We start from the raw sequence: 20329 nt of genomic DNA, 5'->3' as shown, positions 1-20329 counted from the left end.
CCTCAACAGCCCCTTTAGACGTGGGGCTGAATTGATGGGATTGTGATTTGTAGGATTTCTCCACTTAGTCCCTGCCTCCTACTTGCTCTCCAGCCACTCCAAAGTCTCTTCCCCTCTCTTTAAGCAGCGATTTCTTTCAATCTCTCTCTCTCCCTCCCTGTGTCTCTCTCCCTCACACTCTCCCTCTCTCTCCACATACACTCATCTCCCGGGAGAGAGAGAGGAGAAACTCAACTCCCAAACACCGACCAGATGTCGAAGAAACGCAAAGCCCTGGAGGGTGGCGGAGCCCGGCTCCCCCCCGAGGACCCCAGAGCCTGCTTTGGGGCCGGCGAGGAGCAAGGTAGGGCGGCGGAGGCCTGCAGGTGGCCGGGCGGTTGGCAGCCGGGAGCCCACCGCAGGGGCGCGTCAGCCTGGCTGGCCTCCCGCAGCCCACCGACACCGGGGTGACTTTGGCGTTTAGGCCAGGCTGCTCCCACCACCGGGCTTGAAACTGCAGAGCTGTTCCCGCCGCACCGACACTGAACTTCTCAGAGGGGAAGGGTTAAGGGGAGCAAGGGGAAGGGGGTGCGGGAGGGTGGTTGAGGAGGGTGGTGGGTCTGCTGAGCGGTCCAGGCTGCCTTCCCCACTGCAGTTTGTCACTGGTATGGGCATAGCCACACTACCTCATTGATTTGTAGCTTGTGTAAATCTCTGTTTGCAGGGCGCTCCTAGCTTGGGCAGCAAATGAGCTATAGGCACCTAATATATACATTGTGGTTTTGCGTGGGTCCAGTTTTCTTCAGCAGCCCCCGTCCCTGGTACGGTTTTGGTTGCGTCATGTTGAGGCTTCAAACGCTGCGCTTGCAACGCACTTTGCATCCAGCTAAAGTTGGTTTTTCCCCAGCCTTGGTGCTTTGCTGTAATTTTCAAGCTCCAAGTATTTGTGGTGAAAGCTGCTCTGTACTTTTTGACAAGATAATATCAATGTAGCAGCCGAGTGGTGTAAAACCAGCTATGCACACAAGTGTGAGGGAGTTCTGCAGCCGAATTTCTTCTTGTTGTTCAGCAAGCCCAGTGGGTTCCCTTCCTTTGTGTTTATTTTAACTAAGTGGGCCCGGATGAACCAAGCTGAGCTACAGGGCTCTGGGCTTGTGGCTGTAATGCAGAGAGGAGAGGAAAATACTGGTTGGATTCAGAGCAGTGTTTCAGGCTGTTGCGAATGGCTCTGGAGGCTACGGTGGGAGATGGTGGGTGTGTGGTGGGTTCAGATGACGATGTGAATATGTCTCTGTGCCTGCTCAGATTCAGAAACGCGGTGCTTTTGCCCGGGCAGGTGAACACAGAGCAGAGAGGGATGGAATGAATGTGTTCTCCAACATGGAGTCTGTGGCCCTTTTTGTAAAGGATGTAAAGGATCATAATGCCACAAGTCACCCAGATCATGAAATTCACTCGCCACCATGGATTTTTTTGCTTTTTGCAAGGAAATGTCTCCAGCACAGTGGCTGGTGTGCTCTTCTGGTTTCATTAGAAAGGAGCACTGGTAGTGATTCACCATCTCTCTCAAAAGATATGGTTTAGGGTTTATGTGGTTGTTGGTTTTAAATTGCTTGGCTCTCCCACAAGAAAAAATAAGATCCATGTTCATATTTTCTTATCATTTCTCTGCTTAAGACCAGTCTTGACATGGGAGGGACATTTTCAGACCCTGTGAATGACTTTATTTACATGACAGAATTCAATGTTTTTGCAATGTGGAATTTTGCTGTTGCTAACCTGGAAAATCTTACCTCTTTGTCAGCAATGGAGGAGGTTAAACACAGAAAGGGCATTCAGCATAGACCTGAATGTTGGCTATAGATTACATGTAATTTTAATTCAAATGTATGCCAATAGTGGGTGTAGAAGCACCTTACACATTATTATGATGCAGTGATGTGTGCTTGGTTTTCTTTTTTAATTTTTTTTTTTTAACTCCACAACAATATTTCCTATAACACTTCTGGTTATGTAACAAAGAACAAGATATAACTTTAAAACAGGATTGATTTTATTGTTTTTTCTTGATTTCAGTGTGTACAAAACAAATGAAATGGACAGTGAAAAAATATTTAATAAAGCATTGATGTGTATTTAAAGAGAGTAAATAAGGTATAATTTTCCCCCTAAGGGGACATGAGGTATTTTGTAAATCAAAGTGATTGAAAACCTGTGCTTGCACCTAGGTAATCCAGGCTTGTGTCATCTTTGACACAGTAAATGATGAAATTAAATTAAGAATGTAGTTTTATTTCTGAACTCAAATTTATTTTTGTGAACTTTTATTCTGTTTATTTTCTCCCTCCTCTTTTAGAGGAAGGAATGTTGCTTGTTAATTACGTTGTCTGTGACTATGTAACTGTAGAAACCATTAAGAATGTGCAATGTATCACAATGTTGTAGGCAGTGTATTTTTGTGTGAGATGGTGGCTGTGAAGCTTTCTTAAGGCATGAGATGTGCAGGTAATTTTTTGGATTAATCTGAACTATTTCACTATGAAGCACTGTGCTCTTACAGCAGGTTTACTACCTCTGTGGAGAAGCCATACTTGCTAGTTTGGAGGGAGAGTGTGTAATATTTGCCCAGAAGTATGGAAAAGCCATGTAACTCCTGGGTTTTAGCGTTAAAACGTGTGTGCGTTGGGAGCAGGGAGGCGGGGAAGGGGAAATGGGCATTAGTAAACGAAGGGAAGAAAAATAGAGAGCTCAGATTTCTGGAGGCTGCCAAATCCTGTGTTCCTGCAGAAGTCGAGTGCAGAAGCCCTGCTGTCCTCGGCTAACGAGGTGACTTCTTTCAGTGACAGAAGCGTGAGTGCGCGAGAGCCTGGATCCAGGTCTGCCATCTTACCTCTCTGTGTCACCTGGTCAGCTGAGGGCGTGCACTGCTAACAGACGAATCTTGGACCCTTTTGAGGGTCTGCACTTCTGCTTTTAAATCTTAAGAGAATGCAGACTAATTCTTAGCTGCTCCAGACTGTGTTGGATATTTGGCCAACTGAAGTGTGCGCTTGCGGAGTTTCATTCAGCTCTTGTTTATCCTCACTTGGCAAAGCTGTGGGTGGACAGGCACTATGTAGGCCACGATACAGATTTTTCAAACTTCCCTGGTGTGGTTTTGTTTTTACTCTCCTTCAAAGTAGTTTATGAAGGACTCCGTAATCCATACTGTAACTTTGCCTTTTATTCTGGGGTCTGACGCTATGCGTTTCAAGCCTTGCTGGTGTGGAGAGGAGACAAGGGATGAGAGTACTCGGCATCTCCCACCTTCTCAACCATGAGAGCCTGAACCTGTCTGTCTAACTCAAGGCACTTCACTGCTTCACCTCATGAAGAGGTGGGCTTCTAAGGCTTATTCCCATAATCTGTGGAGACACAGTGGCATTCCTGGGGAGAGTTCAGATTTTGACGTGAGCTGCATTGCCTCAGAGGTGCCCCTCTCTTTCCATTGACTGTGCACAGAGCCTGGGCTAACTCCGCTGGTTTTCTTGTACCAGCCTAAGTGGCAGAAACTCCAGCAAAGCAGATAGGGTCCTAGTGGAGAAACCAGATGCAGTCATTTAGGGTGACACCCAGCATGGAGAAGGTGGGGTTTGTCTGCTGAAGCACAGCTCTCTGGACTCCCTTTATTGTCAGGAAGCAGAACATTTCTAGGGAGCAATTCATCCCTTCCTGAAGGGGAAGTCTACATTTAGTCAGCAGAATCAGATCTGAGAAGTGTCGTTTCTGCCAGTTGAATGTAAAGGTAGTCCAAACATCTAGCATGGGTGTAGACAACTGTATTTCAGCAGATGGCTCCTGCCTTTTGACCGGATATTTTGACCAAAGATATTTTGCAGCTGCATTTGAAGTAGAGGTCTTCCCTTCTGGTGATAACCCTTTTTCTCAAAATTGTAGCACAAAAGAAAATTGAAGAAGGATCCTGTTTTCTGTGAATTGCTGTTTTCTGTGAATCTGTTGAAAGCTAGTGTGGAAGATGTAAAAATGGAAGGTGTTGGTTTCAAACCAAACAAATAAAATGTGGACATTTCTCAGGACCAAATGCAATATGACGTTGTGCCTAAATTATTCAGTAATGCTGCTCACAATTATCCAGCAGTTCCTGGATATAGTATAACGCAATATTTTGGAAATTTTCTTGGAGAGATTTTTTTTGAGCATGATGGATTCAGGGAAGGAAAAAATCTCTAAATTCTCATTAGGCTGCTCTTTCTCTATTTGGATTGTGTATGAAGATAAATAAATGCATTTTTCTTCTTCTACCTCCCCTGTGGTCCAGTTGTTCAGAGTGCTGAATGGTCTCCATCGTCACAAATATGAGTGACAGTTGAGAGTTTTCTGCGCTTTACAAAATCAGTCTCTAAAGAGAGAACTGTTGCAAAACTCTTCCAGAGGCAAAGCTGAACTCCTATCTGCCCAAGAGTAACTTTTAAGATGTGGTTACTTTCTTTGAAGTCAATGGGATTGTCAACGTGCATAAAAGTTAATCATGTGCATAAGGAGGTGTTTGCAGGATTTTGAAGGTCTTAGTTATTATTAACCAAAGCCCTCTTGAGGGTCACTTCTACGCAAAGGATACTTCCCTGGTAATTACTAGGGGTAGCAGTTTTTACTAAACTATTCTCTCTGACTAACACTAGATGATTTGTGTGAGTGCTTAGCATTCACGTTTGTCTTGAACTTTGGTATTAAGTTATTATCATTAAATCTGAGTTTGGGATCATCAGACACAGGAAACCAAGTTGTGCCCTGTTATTCAAGGCTTACACTGATGTAATGGAAATCAGAATTGAACTCAACTTCTGAATTACAGTTTTCCCCCCATGCTCAGTATTCATCAATACAATTAAAGTTACAGTCTTTACTCCATTTGTTGTTTTATCATGCAAGTGACTATTGGGATTCCTTTGAGCTCTGCACACTGTTGTTGATCTTCATGTTTCTCTGATACAGGTGGAAAAGCAAAACAGTTCTTCCCTTCTGTGTGTGATTTGAGGCTTCAGTTTCCCCTGTACTTACTTTTCTCCATCCTTTGTGTCCTGGCCATTCTTGTCTTTCCACTTGGCTTCTGATCCCTGAAAGAAAGAAGCCCTCTCTGTCTCTGGATCCCACGCTGGAAGTTCTGGCTACTCAGAGTTAAGGAGGTTAGCAACAGAGGCTTATGCCTTTATGAGGGCACGGGAAACAGAAGGGAATTATTGTACAGCTTGGGGTTTGCACTGATACTGTAATAGCACAGAAAAAGGTGATCCTTTCGATTCTGTTCAGAGGAAAAAGTTTGTGTCACCAAAAGAAAAAAAAAAGAGAAATACAGCAACAGTTTTTTAAGGGCTTTATTAATGGAAAAGGAACTGTGCTTTCCAAAGCTGATTAGCCCAATGGTTACTGATAGTTTCCTGTGTTTGATTTTTGATCTCTTTCTCCTGAGACAGCCAAGGGTCTGCCTTCCAGATCTGTGAACGATAGATCGGGTCTAACTTTTGGTGTCAGAGGATCGAATTCAACATGCTGAAAAGGAAGATAGTTTTACAAACCCACTTCAATTTATGTGTATTCTCAGGAGAACTCAAAATGTTTGGGAAGACAGAGCAGGAACAAGGTATATATGCTGTGAAATAGCGTTGTAAGCACTCCCTGGAAAAAATATCTTCCTCAGGTGTTGTTGCTGACTTGCTTTACCATCCATTGTCTCATAAAGACTGTTGAGGAGCTTTTCTGTTCCCATTTGTTTCAGAAAGGTATGTTAGTGTGTGCCTAGATATAATTTTATGAGCCTTGTTTGAAGTAAAATACAAAGGCTAACGCTTGAGCGTTTTGCTGAGTTGGTATTTCCACGTTGGAGAGGACTTTTCTGTCCAGCAGTGCAGTACTGCCTAGTACAGCTTGATCTTAAGCTGCTGCTAGCAAGACGTGAGGTCACTATCTGCATGCTAGGGGAAAAAAGAGCTGTCCCAACTGACGTCATGAGGCAGAGCCATAGGGAAAAGGATGATATTTTAAGTACTTGACATAGTTGCTTTGGTTGGAAAGTGTGACTTTGGGTGCATTACTGACTTGCCCTATAAATAAATTTATCCAAACATTTTTAAAATGGAGATGACTTTTTAATTATTTGTGGGCACTTAGATATTTCAGCTATGCTGGTCATGTAGCGTGTATGGTAATGCTATAAAAATGCCTAGTGAGTCAGGAATTGAAATTTTAGCGAAAAGCAGTGGAGAAGTCTCCTGAGTGACTTTTCAAAATGGGACTTTGGTTAAGTAACCAGCCTTTCCAGGAAAAGCATCTCTTGAAACTATGTCATCATAGAATGGTTTGGGTTGGAACGGACCTGAAAGATCATCTAGTTCCAACCCCCAAATAGTGATAACTATTTGAGACTCTGCTTTGAGCTCCATGAAGTTGTAGGCTAGGTACTGCCATGATGGTGCTGTAGCCCCATTTCCATTTGGCTGTGAGTACATCCTTCTGGCTGCCCCCAGCCTGCAGTGATCCTCCAGTCTACCAGTAAGTTTTAACTCAAGGTAGCAACTGCTGTTAAATGGAGTCAGCTTGGCTGAGTCCACACCTGGTGGTTGCTGTCTCCCTACCTAGAGAGTCAATGGGGAGAGAGTGGCTCTGACAAAGATCTTCAATGGAGATGTCCTCCTGACCGCACAATGAGCCCGAGTGGCCTCCCAGAGGGGGCTAGGACTAGTCTTTGGCCTCAGGTGCTCCCCTGACTTGTAGGGGAGCTGCCTTGGTAAGGGAGACCCTGGCTGACAAAGAAAGGCTCTTGTTTTAGGATGCCTTCTAAAACTTGCAGAAAAAGCTAAATTGGGAGGACAGCTGTAAAGGTGAGAGGGTTATAAAGGAAGTGAAATTGAAAATGTAAAAACTTTGCAGGTTTCCTTTAATTTCTGGTAGAATGCGTATCTGTGTGAATCTCCTGGATTTATTAACAATGCGTTGTGTAGTTTGTTTTCCCTAGCCACACTCCTCCTTCTGTAATGAAATAAAGAAATGAAGCTGCTTCCCTATGTGGTCAGCCAAGGGATGCGTCTCTACCCTTACTATGAAAGGTATGAGGGGAGGGTCCCTGTCTCCCTGTTATGGTGTCCACATTCACCTGATCACACAGGGTTGGCAGGAGGCTGCATTTTATCGATGGTACCACCTTGCCATGGTTTCTGACCTCATCTGAGTCCAGTGCTTCTGTATGGGAAAGGAGGAGAATGGCACAAGCCAAGTGACATGAAAATGCAGATGCATTTCTTTTTCAAAGGCGTTGTGGTGTTAATATGCAAAACCAGAGACTCTAATCATCTCTAATGAAGCACTTGTTTATTAATAAAGTTGCTTTGCATTTTCACCCTGTGGCCTTAAAGTTTTTTGTGCTATTTTGTTGTAATCCTGTTTTTAAGTTACTAGTGATAATGCAGAAACCTTGGCAACTCAGTGAGCAACAGTTGTGGCTTTATGCTGGAGGAGGAGAAGAGGGACGCTGTCTGGGTTTGACGGGCTAGAATACAGTTGGTTTGTGTGTTTATCACTTCAGTCACAGTGTGATGGCTAATAATGTTGACATTTACGGTGTGCCCACACATTGGGCAATTGAGCTTGTGTTCCTAAGCTCATTCCTAGTATGTCTGCTAACATGTGGAATGAGCAGCTATATTTCGGGTGTCAAGCTGTATTAAAGCCATCCACACTGTGCTTTAGTTGAGTACCATATCTCAGCTGAGGGGCAGTTGGTAATAGATTGATTCTTACATGGTCTTTCAGTTAGTGTGGGACCCAGACATATTACAGCAAAATTAAAAATGAAAACCAGTAGGATACGGATCAGAGGTGGAGTCGTCATACATGACAGCAGTATGAAATGATAATTATAAGGAATGAGAGAGGAAACAAAGATAATTCTCAGATTGCATTTGGAAAGCCTTCAAGGGAAGGCTTACTTAAGTTCAGAGATGAAAGCAGAAAAATAATAGAACAAAGATGTCGAAGCACCAGGAGAAGGCAACCTCTGCAAGAGCATAGGCTAAATGTCAGAACGACATTATCTTTAAGAACAGTCCTTTTTCATAATAATTTTTATGCAGTTGTCTTAATTTTTATGTAGCTGTTAGGTTAGCATAACAAATTAATATCTGTAAGATAAGTAAATTGACTGTTCTGTTCTGTTTGTGACCAGGTTAGCTTTCTAGACCTTGCCCATGGAAAGTCTGATTTATTTTTTACTTTTAGTCTTTATTCACCTGCATTATTTTTCTGTCATATTTCTTTTTTCATGGATACAGCTTATGATGTCTATAATTATTATTCAGGCTTTGCAGATCTTCTCTATATATTGTTAATCACTTTCTAATGTTATGTTTTGTAACTAAGGATTGCAAATGAGTAAGATCAGATGGTAGGTCTCTGTTTTAGCTGCCCATGCAAGTTATTTGGCTGTCTTTTGGGAAAAAAAAAAAAATTAAATAAGTTACAAGTGGCTTCAAGTTTGTGTGACCTTGCCAGAAATGGGACTAGGGGCACTCACATCTACAGGCTGTCAAGAAACAATTAAGTGGCCTTCCTCCTGCTTTTCAGCTGTTTTTTGCCATCTGTGTAAGACTGATGAGTGCTTCTAGTCTCTTTCAAGGCCAAACCAAAACAAGGACTCACAGAGTCACATCATGGCTCGTCTGGGCAGTGGGAACTAACAGCTGAACGTGCCTGCAGGGCATGAAGAGTGTTCTCAGTTGTGTGGAGTGAGCTGTGGACAGTTCTCTCTGCTCTGCTGCTTTTCCTCAACATAAGGAAGGCTTGGTTTCTTATGAAGCTCAGTACCTTCTTAGAAATGCAAGAAATGTTGCACAGGTCAATTTCTGCATTGGTTAGCTCAAGACCCTTGCCTTCAATGTGTTGGGGATGTTGATGGATTTTTTTTGTTTGGTTTTCTTCTCTTTACAGTATGTGAAGAACTGCAGCATTTTCTTGCAGTGAAACTTCTGATTCCAGGAGACAGTGCTGTGGCCCATGTAGGGTTTTGAGGCAAATCATGTGGATCACATTGGGTTCTGGTCATGGTAACTGAAACAGGCTAATTCTTAAGAACCGGATACTTTTCTGCAGAAGGTCCTATTTGAACATTGGTCATTATTGTACCACTTGTCCTTTGATTTGCATAGCCTGTTATGTTCAAACTGTATATGCTTACCTTAGCATGAACAAATTGGAAAATACTTGGGATTTCAGTGCCATGTGCCAGAACCACATGCTGAGATTTAGGCAAGGAGTTGAAGGTGCACGTGATACACAAGCATTTGACTAGATGAAAGGCCTACAGCTGAACATCAACAATGCCAGCATACAGCTCCACAGATTTAAAACTACACAGGAAGTCAGCTGTGACCTAGCCACACACCTTCCTCTGCCACATCTGGGGGAAGGAGAGACCCCCTGTAGTTAGCCTGCGTAGGTAGGGAGAAAGCTACAGGTAGTCATCTTTTCCTCTCCACTCTGTGAAATACAGAGCCGCAGTCCTGACCGGTGGTAGCTAGTGCTTGCAAAGAAAGCTACGTGTACACCTCTGCTAATGCTGCACGTGCAGCTTCGGAAAAGATTTTTCGTGAAGATGTGAAGCTGCTAAATCCAAGGCAGGCATGGATTACTACTGGGAGGAGACTGATACGCATATATATGCTGTATACAATGTTTCTATTGCACTCTGAAAGGCCAAAGCATCTAGATAATCCTTTATCTGGGTGACTGCAGCCCAGGCCTGGGGTGCTCCCGAGATTTTCCTCGGTAGGACTGTGTCTTCTCACTGTCTCCTTGTATCACTCCCAGGTAAATGGAGAGTAATTAGGAGTAGGCTGTGCCTCACTGGTTTTTAAAGGCAGAAGATGTGTGACACCTAACCTTTTTTTTTTTTTTTTTTTTAAATCATTAAAGATAGCAGTCATTTTTGGCTGGGAAACTGCAGAATAAGCACTGCTAATCCTAAAGCATTATATATTTTTAATTCGGGATTATAATAGGCTATGAAGGAAGGAGGAAGAAAAAAATGTAAAGCTTAACATGAAGGAATATTTAATTTTATTCAGGAAACATTTTGGCAAAAATCCCCTGGATCTGCACAGAACCTACAGATTTAAGATGTCTTTGCACAGCCAGAGGCTGAGATCATGGCTGTCTAACTACAGTTGGATATATTCATATCTGCCAAGTTTAGCCTTAAATAAATAAATGAAAAAAGGTCATGCTTCATGCTTTGTTCAAACTCTTGAAATGGTTCTCACTTAATATTCTAGGGGATAGTGACCTCCCTTTGAAGATACTGTCCTCCTGCTCAAAATCCTGCATGGAACCAAGAAAGTAGCTGTTTAAATGAAGCTATGAAATATCTGAAGGTACTTTCTGGAATCCCTTAAAATGACCCTGGTTCAAGAAATATGCCCTACTTACTGCCGGGAGTGCAGTAAAGTCAATCACTGGAAATCTATTAGTTGTGGGCAATTGCAAGCGCGTTACCCAACATTAACCCACAAAAAGGAAAATTAACACAGTTAAGAGTAGTTCTTGCCAGAGAAAGATGAACAAATAGGAGCAGAAGCTGAGTGGGAAGCTTCTAGCAGCAGGAGGGGGGGACTGTAAAGATCATCTGTTCAGATGGGCTTTTTTACTTCTCCCCCTGCAACTCCCCAGGTATTTCTCTCTCTCTCTCCGTTTTTTTAAAGACACAGATGCAAATATACCCAATAGCTACTGTGAAATCTGTAATAAGGATCAACTAGCCAGGAGGCAGTTTTCAAGGACCACTGTGATCAAGGGTAATGTTTTTACAATGAGATCATGTCCAAAGGCAGCCTCAGCTGATGGCAAGCTTGTACTTGAGCACTGAATAAGCACCTTGTCTTGCACGGTCCCTGCTCCAAAGAGCCTGCAATCTAATAAATCTCGTACACGCATACAGGGCTGTATTTTTTAAATGTCTCTTTTTTTTTTTTTCTTTTTTTTTTTCCTTTTTTTTTTAAATCATTGAACTCTTCTTTATGTCCCTCTATCTACTCATCTCTTCTCTGTCTAACTGCTCCAACAAGCCAGTTTTGAGCAAAGTGTTTTTCTTTACCTCACAGAAGTACTATCAAGTCCTGTGAAGACAACCACGAGATTGACAGAAGGGAAGCAGCAAACAGGGCAGAGAATGTTGTCTGGTAGGCCTGCAAGGAGAGCAGGAAGGATGCACAAGGAAGTGCTGTCTGCTTGCACCTATCTTCTCCTTTATTTACAGTTTTCTGTTACTATTTCGCTTTTCCTCAGAAATGCCCATCTCTGATAGCTGGCTGCATCTGTGCTCTACGACAACGTTGCTGTTCAAATGGCAGGATGGAATGGAGCATGTAGGTGAGAGAAAAATACCCAAGGTCAAACAGACTCAAGCAGGATTTGGCCAGAATGTTTTGCTTCAAGACCTCTAAGCTAATAAAGCTCAGAAAAAAATGTCTCGCCTTGTTGTGCTATGTTCATAGCCATGGCAAACCACGTAGTGCCTTACGTGGCGTTTCATGACCTTTGATGTAATGACCTCTGTTACTGTTTGAGGGTGACTCTTCTTCACTGAGTTTAATATCCTATCTTTTTTTACTAAAACCAAAAGTCAGTATTTTTGAAAGTAATGATATTAGACATATAGAATTTCTTGTTTGATCCTCCTTTCTTTTATCTGTTTGAAAATAGTTTTCTTTAAAAGAACCTAAATGTTCTTAGTATTTTATTCTGCTGTGAAAAGTCTCTCTCTTAAAAAAAAAAAAGAGGAAAGAAAAGGTCATTCGCTCATTAAAACACCTTGCTGAGGGTATTTAGAGACACGTTTTATTTACCATCAGGGAGTATTGTTTTAGGATGGTTGGGGTTTTTTGCTTATTTTCTGCTGCCCACTAAATCTAGTGGAAAAGAAACAAAACCCACCTGGCGATCAGGGAGAGTGATTTGCTGATTTCTTTTGTTTTGATTTGGTTTTTAATATTTCTGGGGGGTGGGGTGGGGGAGTGGAGGGAGTTTGGGTGTCATGCAGGAGAATTTACAAAAGATAATGGGCTTGGGTAAGTGTTACTGAGGTGAACACTGCAAAAACTATAGTAGCATAAGTTTATTACACAGTTTTATTTGACAGAATTTGTTGAGTGGAGCTTTTTGCTACTGGTTGTGGTGCTAGGTAAAACAGGGAGACATTTCAGTATGGCTCTTGGAACACAAATTTAATTTCCTTCCTTACAATAAAGATTTTTACACAGATTTATTCAGAATGGAAATCCAGGAAAAGATTCCAAACAGGGAATACCGTGACTTTGTTTTACAGCTGTCTTCACTGTATTTCTGGTGTTTCATGTTGGATTCTTCCTTTTTAGTTTTTCCCTCTAAAATCATCTTCCAGATTCTCTTGCAGGCCTCTATCTGTGCTTTCCTCCTCTCCAATTGTTTATGCTTAATTTAGAAAATGTAAATAAGTTCTATGATAATGTATAAGCTAATGATTTTCCTTTAACCACTTTCTTCCACGCTCCAGATGTCTCTGGAGTACCACATGGTACAGAAAGTTCATTTTGAAATGAGTGCTGGACTATATAAACTTCATAACTACTTGGATGTCAGTTGGAGGAAAAATCATGTCAGGTCATCACTGGAAACTGCTGGCACAGCTCTGCTTTTCAGTAATTCTCTTAACCTTTCTCATTTTATTAGAAAATAATAAGAGACATTAAGTAACTCCTCATCTACCTTAGATCCTTGCATAAAAGGGAATGCCGTGCTGGTGCTGTTAGCAGTGCTGTTGAACTCTACAGCTGTGGTACTGAGAGTTACTAGAGATCGAATATGTCTGGAGCATGGTGTTTGCAAAACCCCAAAAGTTATTACTAAAGTCCTGCACAATTTTTTAATATTTATAATGATATACCTACACAGTAGTAATACCAGGATATGCTTGTGGGATTATTTTGTGGGGTTTGTTGTTGTTTTTTGTTCGTTTTGGGTTTTTTGTAAGTAGCTTTTGGTTCCTTAACTGTCAAGTTTTGTCTTACAAAGTTCTGCCTATTTTTATTTAAATGATGACTAGACATGATGGGTCTTCTGGTATCATGATCAGCCCTTCAGCTGAGGTCAGAAGCTATGAACTTCTTCAGCTGTTTCATCAGCTCAGTGAGACTGGTAAAAACAGATATTGTCTCTCACAATTTGCTAATCGCTGAAGAGCGCGAAGACAACAAGGCAATGCCAAACAAACCCAAATGCGTCTTTGTGCTGCCTACATGCTGTTGTAGTTGTACCCATCTTTGTTCATTTTGCTTTCTTACGCTTTTTCATCCTGGTAAAAACTCTTCTCTTTCCCTGTCCTCTTTCTAAATCTACCCTGCTCTGCTCAAACTTGCTCTCTAGAGCATGAACATTCACCATCTTGTCAGATTGTCAGATTTTAAAATTGCCGTACTTGCAAAGTCTGAAACCTCTCTGTGGAAAAACTGCTTTTGCCCTTTTCTTTCTTACCCCAAAATTCCTCAGCTTGACTACTGGTATTGGTTAACTGCAGGTCAGAACTTCTCTACCTGCCAGAAGAGATACTTTTAGTTGCGGGAATCTGTAGATTTATCTTTTTTTTCTTCTTTAAGAAGCTGACTTCTACCAGCCTATCAGAACTGACTTAAAATTGGTAATTTTAGATAATATATTGATATTTAGCTTTCTTTTCCAAACCTAAATTATTAAGTGCAATACTTTGAATTTGAGTATAGGTAGGAATAGAATTTTATTTCTGGAATCGATGTTGTCTTTGCTGGCATGTACAGAATATGGCACATGATATTAAGCCACATCCTTACGCAGGGAAAATTGTTAGAAATATTGCATTGGCCAGTACAATTGGGCTTTCCTCAACTACTCTAGAACAGCAGATTGACCCTGCTTGGGAAAGGGAGAGCGGGACGAACAGTCATCCACTGTTCTCGCTCTTGCTTGAGCTGGTGAAGGCCCTACTATGAATATTCGTGATGTGATGTTTAAGGTGATTGAATTGAATCTGGCATCAGACTCTAAGCAACAGTTATTGGAAGAAATACTCACTTTTGAATATAGTATGTAATAAATTTTTTAAATTTTGAAGATGCTTTTCTGTAATAAACTTCTATGGCGTTCAAATGCCTTCTGTTGTCTTTTCATGGAAGTTTCAAGTTTCAAACACCTTACGTGTGTTGTGAGAGTCCTTTCACCGCAGGAGGTGAATTATCCGGATAATCTTTATTGCAAGTGGGCTTCTTTCTTTAGTAGGAGTTGCAAGCAGCCATGTTCTCGATTTTTGACAGTTCTACCCTCACAATAGTCTGGGGCTCAATTACTGTTTGAAAGTTTGGCTTTTGAGTTTTCCCAAACTTTTTTTTTTTCCCTCATCTGAGGAGGTTTTTTTGCCTCCAATAGTGGATCATCTATCTTATGGTAGCTTGAACAGATGTTTTATATCAAGGTTACTGACTTCTCCTGTTTCTTGTCTAAGCGACAGGCAGTTAGTATAAATAACCCCTTCCCCTTGGAAAATCCTTTGAACCGCCTTGGGGTGGAAGGGAAGGGAGGGATTTTGGGGGGACAGGATTGTTTGTTTTTAAATCAAATGGACATTTGAGACATGTCTTCTGTTGTGTTTACCAGAACTATTTCCCAGCACTAAGATCTGCTGGAGGATGACTATTCACCAATTAAAGCACTGAGCAGTGGTTGCTTTAAGAGAAGAGACGGCCCGTATTGATTTTCTTACCTTCATGTTTTCATATGTGTGTAGGGATCAAAGAGGTAGGTTCTGTCAGTGGTTCATGGCAGGACAGCATTGGAAAAGAAAAGACCAGATGCTTCTCAGCTTACGTTATTTAGGTCTTTCTTATATCCTAGGAAGAGACCAAAGACATCCTGAGAAATGCTAACTGGTGTTTCCTGGCAGGCTCACTGAACACCCAAGTGTTAGGTAGGACAGCCAGCTTCCATGGTGTTCCAACAAAAAGAAAGCTGAGAGCGAAGTTTTTAGTAAATTAGTAAAAGGCAAATGTTTTCCCTGCTTCTTGCTAACAGTATGGCCCACTCACCTGTAATTTTTACGTTGAAGCCAAAGAGCGTGCTCTCGCAGCAGCCTTCACAAATGATCTCTCCACCTGTAGCAATCTGCTCCACTAAAATAGTTCCATTCCAGCCTTTTGCATTGGAAACGTACACGGTGTGTCAATGGAAGCTTTTGGGGCATTGCTAGTAATGAAGTGGTAGGGCAGGATTTGGGGATTACCTACTGTCCTACCGTCTTTCATTTGCTGATAGTGTTCTATGGTGAACCTCCTTTTGAAGACCTCTGTCCTTTCAGGCTTATGCACAATTCACAATGAATGTTTATTACAATAGCTTAAAAAAAAGTCCCACCTAGAGGGGCTCCAACTAGAATATCATGGAATGATATTTCTTTCATTTGCTGCTAACAGTCCTCATATGATTTTTTCACTATTAATTTTAATATCTTTGTTACTTGCACAGGTTTTCTGTCTCAGTTTCTACTAGGGCGCAGGCACCAGATACAGTTAGGTGAGAGGTGCTGTGTGGTGTGAAATATGAAAGAAGCAAGAAATGGGATCTCCAATTTCACTGAGGTCAGATGGTCACAGAGCAGACAGGTTTCTCTATCCTGGAGTCTGCTTGTGCCATTGCATATAGCACTTGCTATATGTACTGAAGACAGACAGTCAGTTCTGGGGGCTTTGCTTTCAGCAAAATCTGATATGCAGAGCTCTCTTATACTTCTTGAGGTTTTTGCTTGCCTAAAATCTCCTCGTTTTGCAGTAATGTCTAAAGGCTGCTTGCTAGTTCTGCTGGAAGTGTATGGTTCCCAGACTTTTGAATGACAGTTTCCACAGTGGGCTGTTTTTCTTTCATTCAATAATAAAATGACTTAGTTGCCTGCAGAGGTTCCCCAGATGTGGCTCTATTTCCCAAAAGAGGGAGGTGGACACCTTTCCCAAATCTTCTTGGGACCCTGTAGTCTTTGCTGTAAGTCACAGCCCTGGTAGGTGCCATTATCCCACGTGCTGTACAAACAGAACTCACCTAACAGTTCCTTCTTCAAAGAGTTTACAGATCAAAACAAAAAAACCCTGATAATAAAGTGAATATTTAGGTAAAGCTAGATTCTGGATAAGCCTTTCTTAAAGTGCACACCAACTTAATCATCCGGAGAAGAAAGCAACAAAATAACCACCTTGAGTTGGTTCCTTTTTGGGAGCGGATGTGGGTTTAGTCCACTCTATGCTAAGCAGAAACTCTGTGGTTTAATCCTGAATTTGGAGACTTTTCAGTATTTGAGATGCTGGGATTTATGTTCTGGTTCCATCTCCAGGTAGGAATTTGCAGCAATTCTTCAGGACTGGCGCAAGCTCCCATGCGGCAGTATTGCCACACGTGGTACTGAGGGGTCTCTCTGGTACCAAGGGTAGATGTGGACTTCTGCTCTGCATCTGAGGAGAAGAGGGGTGGGTTAAAGTGACATTTAACCGGGAGAGGTCTTTCATAGAGTTTAAACACCTTTGTGAGCAACAGTAACCTTCTGCACTGGTTGGGGGTACTGTAGCATTCCCTGAAATGCCAAAAGTACTTAAGCCTTGCTTTTGATTCTTCTTCTTCTAAGTCCAGCGTGCTACACTCAGTAGAACATTTGAGAACTCTAACAACAAAGCGGTCTTTCTCTTTTTCTTCTGTGTTTTGGCTGGCCTATCTTTTACAAACTGGAACCAAAGCTTTCAGGTGTCTTTTAGACCCCTCTGTCCTAAGGCTGCGTTTTGAGGGGTTTGCCCCAAACATTAAAATTGCCCCTTCTTCCTTTTTTATCTATGAAATGGAAGTATAGTCAGTCAAAGTTTTGAAGTGTAGGTCTCTTACTTTTTGTCCTGTGATTACTAGATTTTTTTTTTTAAAAGATTCTTTCTTTGCAACCATTTTCCTGATCGCTCATCAGTCAAAGAACAGCGAAGTGTGAAGTCAGTAACGAAGAGGGAATCCTGTGGTGCCCACCGATCTCAGCGTCTAGTTTGTGGTATACTGCACATCACAAAACACCTCTTGGCCCCGGCAACGTTGCCTACAACGCTGGACTGCTTGAGGCCTGACTGCCAGAAAGAGCAGCAACGTAGATCCTCCTTCTACGGGGCATATGGCAGCCAAAGGAGAAGAGCTGAGGTGGAAAACGAATTAACGTTAGGTAGGGAGCAGCAAAAAGAATGGTCTATTTGTGAGGAGTGTATTGCTAGAAAGGCTGACTGGGGCTTCTGGGGCTGATTTGGGGCATATTTGGCTGACTTGGGTTTGGAGATTAAATAATGACAGATGGTTCACATGGTTTTCCAATGCAGGAGAAGGTATGAAGCACGTCTGTGTGTGTGTGAGACAGCGCCAGAGCTTGGAGGATTGATTACGTGTGAGAAGCTTAACATGTGAGCGCAGTGTTTGTGTGCAAGCATGCAAAGGCAGGAGTGTTGGTGTCAAAGGACGTGTGTGTGAGAGAACTTGTCTAGCTGGTGTATGTGTGTACACAAGGGAGGTTCTCGTGTTGAGACTGTAGTAAGAGATGGCCTGAACATATTTGTGTAGGCTGCTAAGTTTTGTTGTGATTTTTTTAAAGCTGATGTAACTTGCCTCACTGTAAAACTGTAAATGCTGCAAAGATGTATTTCCCTGCTGAAATGTTCTTTCCTGCGAATATTATAAGTTCTTGAAACCTCATTATTTTTAATAAAGCATTCTGTCATAAGACATAAAAATTTCATTTCTAATATTTTGAAGTATGATGAAGCCAAGTTTTGCAGTACATACCTAAGTCATAACATATAGAAGGCACTTAATTTGTGGACCATTACAACATACTTCAGGTCACGTTATGGCCAAAGGCTGTGACTTAATTTACCAAAAAAGTATTGTAATCACATTAAAATGCACTTCCTGAACTTTCTTACTGTTTTTTATGGGTGGATTTTTTTGTTTTATTTTTTTACAATAAGAAAACAGTCAAATCTGTGCATTTATTGGGCATGATGTATGAGAATCTGATATTGCTGAAAGTCTGTCAGGAAATTTGGGTTCTATCTAGAATTTTCCAGTCATGTCATAAAGTATAGACGTGTATAGTAGTATTTCATTTAGCTAGATTACCTAACGAATAAATAAAAATTAAGATTTGGCCAATACTGCCATTGCTTAAAAATCATTGTGGAGAACGGTCTGGATTGTACCAGAGTTTTACAACTGCCTCACAGCTGTGCCCTTCAATCAGAATACTTTAGAAGAGCAAAAGCAAATATATCAAATTTGGACAAACTAAGACTTTGTCTTAGCAAAATCAGTTTGATGTTGCTCTATTTTGCTATAGTCTTTATTGTGTGTTTTATCATTCTTTTCAGACCTACTGTGTTCTTTCTCTTCATTCATGGTCAGCGCAGTGAACTCATTCTGTGCAGTCCCTAAATTCTTCTAGATATAACACAACCCATCCTTCAGAAACTGTTCTGGTTTTTTCTGTGGTTTGGGTGTTTTTTTGTTATTTTGGTTTTTTTGGGTTTTTTTTCTTATTATAGGGCAGCCTTTGATGAATTTGCTCCTCTACAATCTGAGCTCACTGCAACAAAGAAGAAATCTATGAAAAATTAAAACTCCATCCTAGTAGTAAGAGTCTAGTTGCAGACATTAGTCTAGGAGCAGTTGGTTGGGAGTAGGAAACTGAACATTTTTTAAGGATGGCCTCACTTTGGCTCTCAGCTTACTGAACACATTGTAAACTTTTTTATTCTAATATATATAAAAATAGCGTGCCAAGAACAGCCAGAGAGAGAGAGGTGTTGAGCATGGAGTTAGGCTATTCTTTTTTTAACTTATTAGATAGTCTGACACGTTAGGGTAATGTGTTCTGCCACAGTCATACTGCTCCCCCACCAGCTTTATCCTGCAAAGCAGGGAAAACCGTTCAGTGGGAAGCTGCCAGGTCGGAGTTGGGCGCTATGGAGAAGTCACCTGGGGGGGTCCCTTACTGCCACTCGGTGCCGCGGGAGCGTCCTTGCACGCTGCTGGGAGCAGTCAGGTGCTGAAAAAATTGTATTGTAGTTGAGAGGTAGGAGGAAAGGCCTTGACTATTCAGGGATGAAAGAGTTGATGCTGGACAGCTGGCGTAACCCTGCTGTCTCAAGTGGTCTTGGATGCTCCCGAAGAACAGGCAAGCAGTTCTTATGTGGGGAAATAGAATTAGAGGGGCAGCTCCTGACACCTGTCAGCAAGAGATTGATTTGTACTCTGGAGCAGAATGATTGCTCCTGTCTGGTTTGAGTAAATATTCTCATTGTTCATGTTCAGTAATTTTGATTGATACTAAACTCTTGATGACCTCGATGCAACCACGTGGGGAATAAGCTTGTCGAGTTGGTTTGCGTTGGTAGGGGAGGGCAGGGGGAGTGGGAAAAAGAAAAGGCTCATTAAAGAAGCAATCACTGTGTTTGGTGCTATCGCATGGCAATGATTTCCTCAAGCTGTTTCTGCCCTAAAATTTACATCTTTACTAAAACATTTCTGCCTTTTGTTCTGTCCTATCGCATCACTTGCAATGGGAGCAAAACAGACGGTATGAGTGCTTGGTATTGCATGTGTGTTGAGGCATTCAGCATTTGTTGTACTATTTTGTTACAGGCCTACCAAGAGACACCAGTGAAGCTTCTGTCTCCAGAGTCCTAATTTAAAAGGGGATGGGAGACATGCTACTGTCTTCCCTCTCATCTCTTCCCCTAACTACTGCTTTCTCACTGTCCTTCTGGTGACCTTTTTATCTTCATGTTGACAGAGGCATAGCATCTGGCTTCTTGACGGAAGGTGCAGGTGATCAGAGTTGGCCGTCATAGAGTAGGTGGGGGTGTTTTGGGTGTGATCCCAAACCCAACCTGACTTTAGAAGTGTTGTCTGGTGGTGTAAGTCACCACAGAAGGCAACCCCATGTGCACAAAAAGCATTCATATATTAGTTGGGAGCATGTGAATTCAATGGCAATTATAGTAGCACAATGGTTGTTTTAATTGATAAGACTGAAAGGAGTGCTGAGATTATAAATGGTTTCAAAATGATTTTGCTCTTTTATTTTTAGCTAGGAAGTGAAGGAGATTCTTCCTGTTTATTGCTCTCAAAACTGACTTGCTATTAGCAATTTCTCTGCTAGCAACTGGCTTCTCCCTGCCTCCCCAGACTCAAAAGGTGCAATCTCCAAACCACAACAGAAGTAAGTTTGGTTTTTATTTTT

The 20329-nt window shown here is 41.8% G+C and overlaps 1 protein-coding gene across 1 annotated transcript in view; it reads left to right on the top strand.

Annotated features, from left to right (window-relative positions):
- Window positions 1–235: 235 nt before the first annotated feature.
- PDE10A (phosphodiesterase 10A) overlaps window positions 236–20329 on the top strand; it is a 383571-nt gene continuing 363477 nt past the window's right edge. Inside the window, exon 1 of the mRNA XM_054819188.1 lies at window positions 236–343. Coding sequence (XP_054675163.1) covers window positions 253–343 — 91 coding nt within the window. The 5' untranslated portion in view covers window positions 236–252. The remainder of the gene's footprint in view (window positions 344–20329) is intronic.

This window comes from Grus americana, chromosome 3, assembly GCF_028858705.1.
Source record: "Grus americana isolate bGruAme1 chromosome 3, bGruAme1.mat, whole genome shotgun sequence".
Lineage (NCBI taxonomy): Eukaryota > Metazoa > Chordata > Aves > Gruiformes > Gruidae > Grus > Grus americana.
The sequence above is the reverse complement of the archived record's forward strand: the minus strand, read 5'-3'. Positions and strand labels throughout refer to the sequence as shown.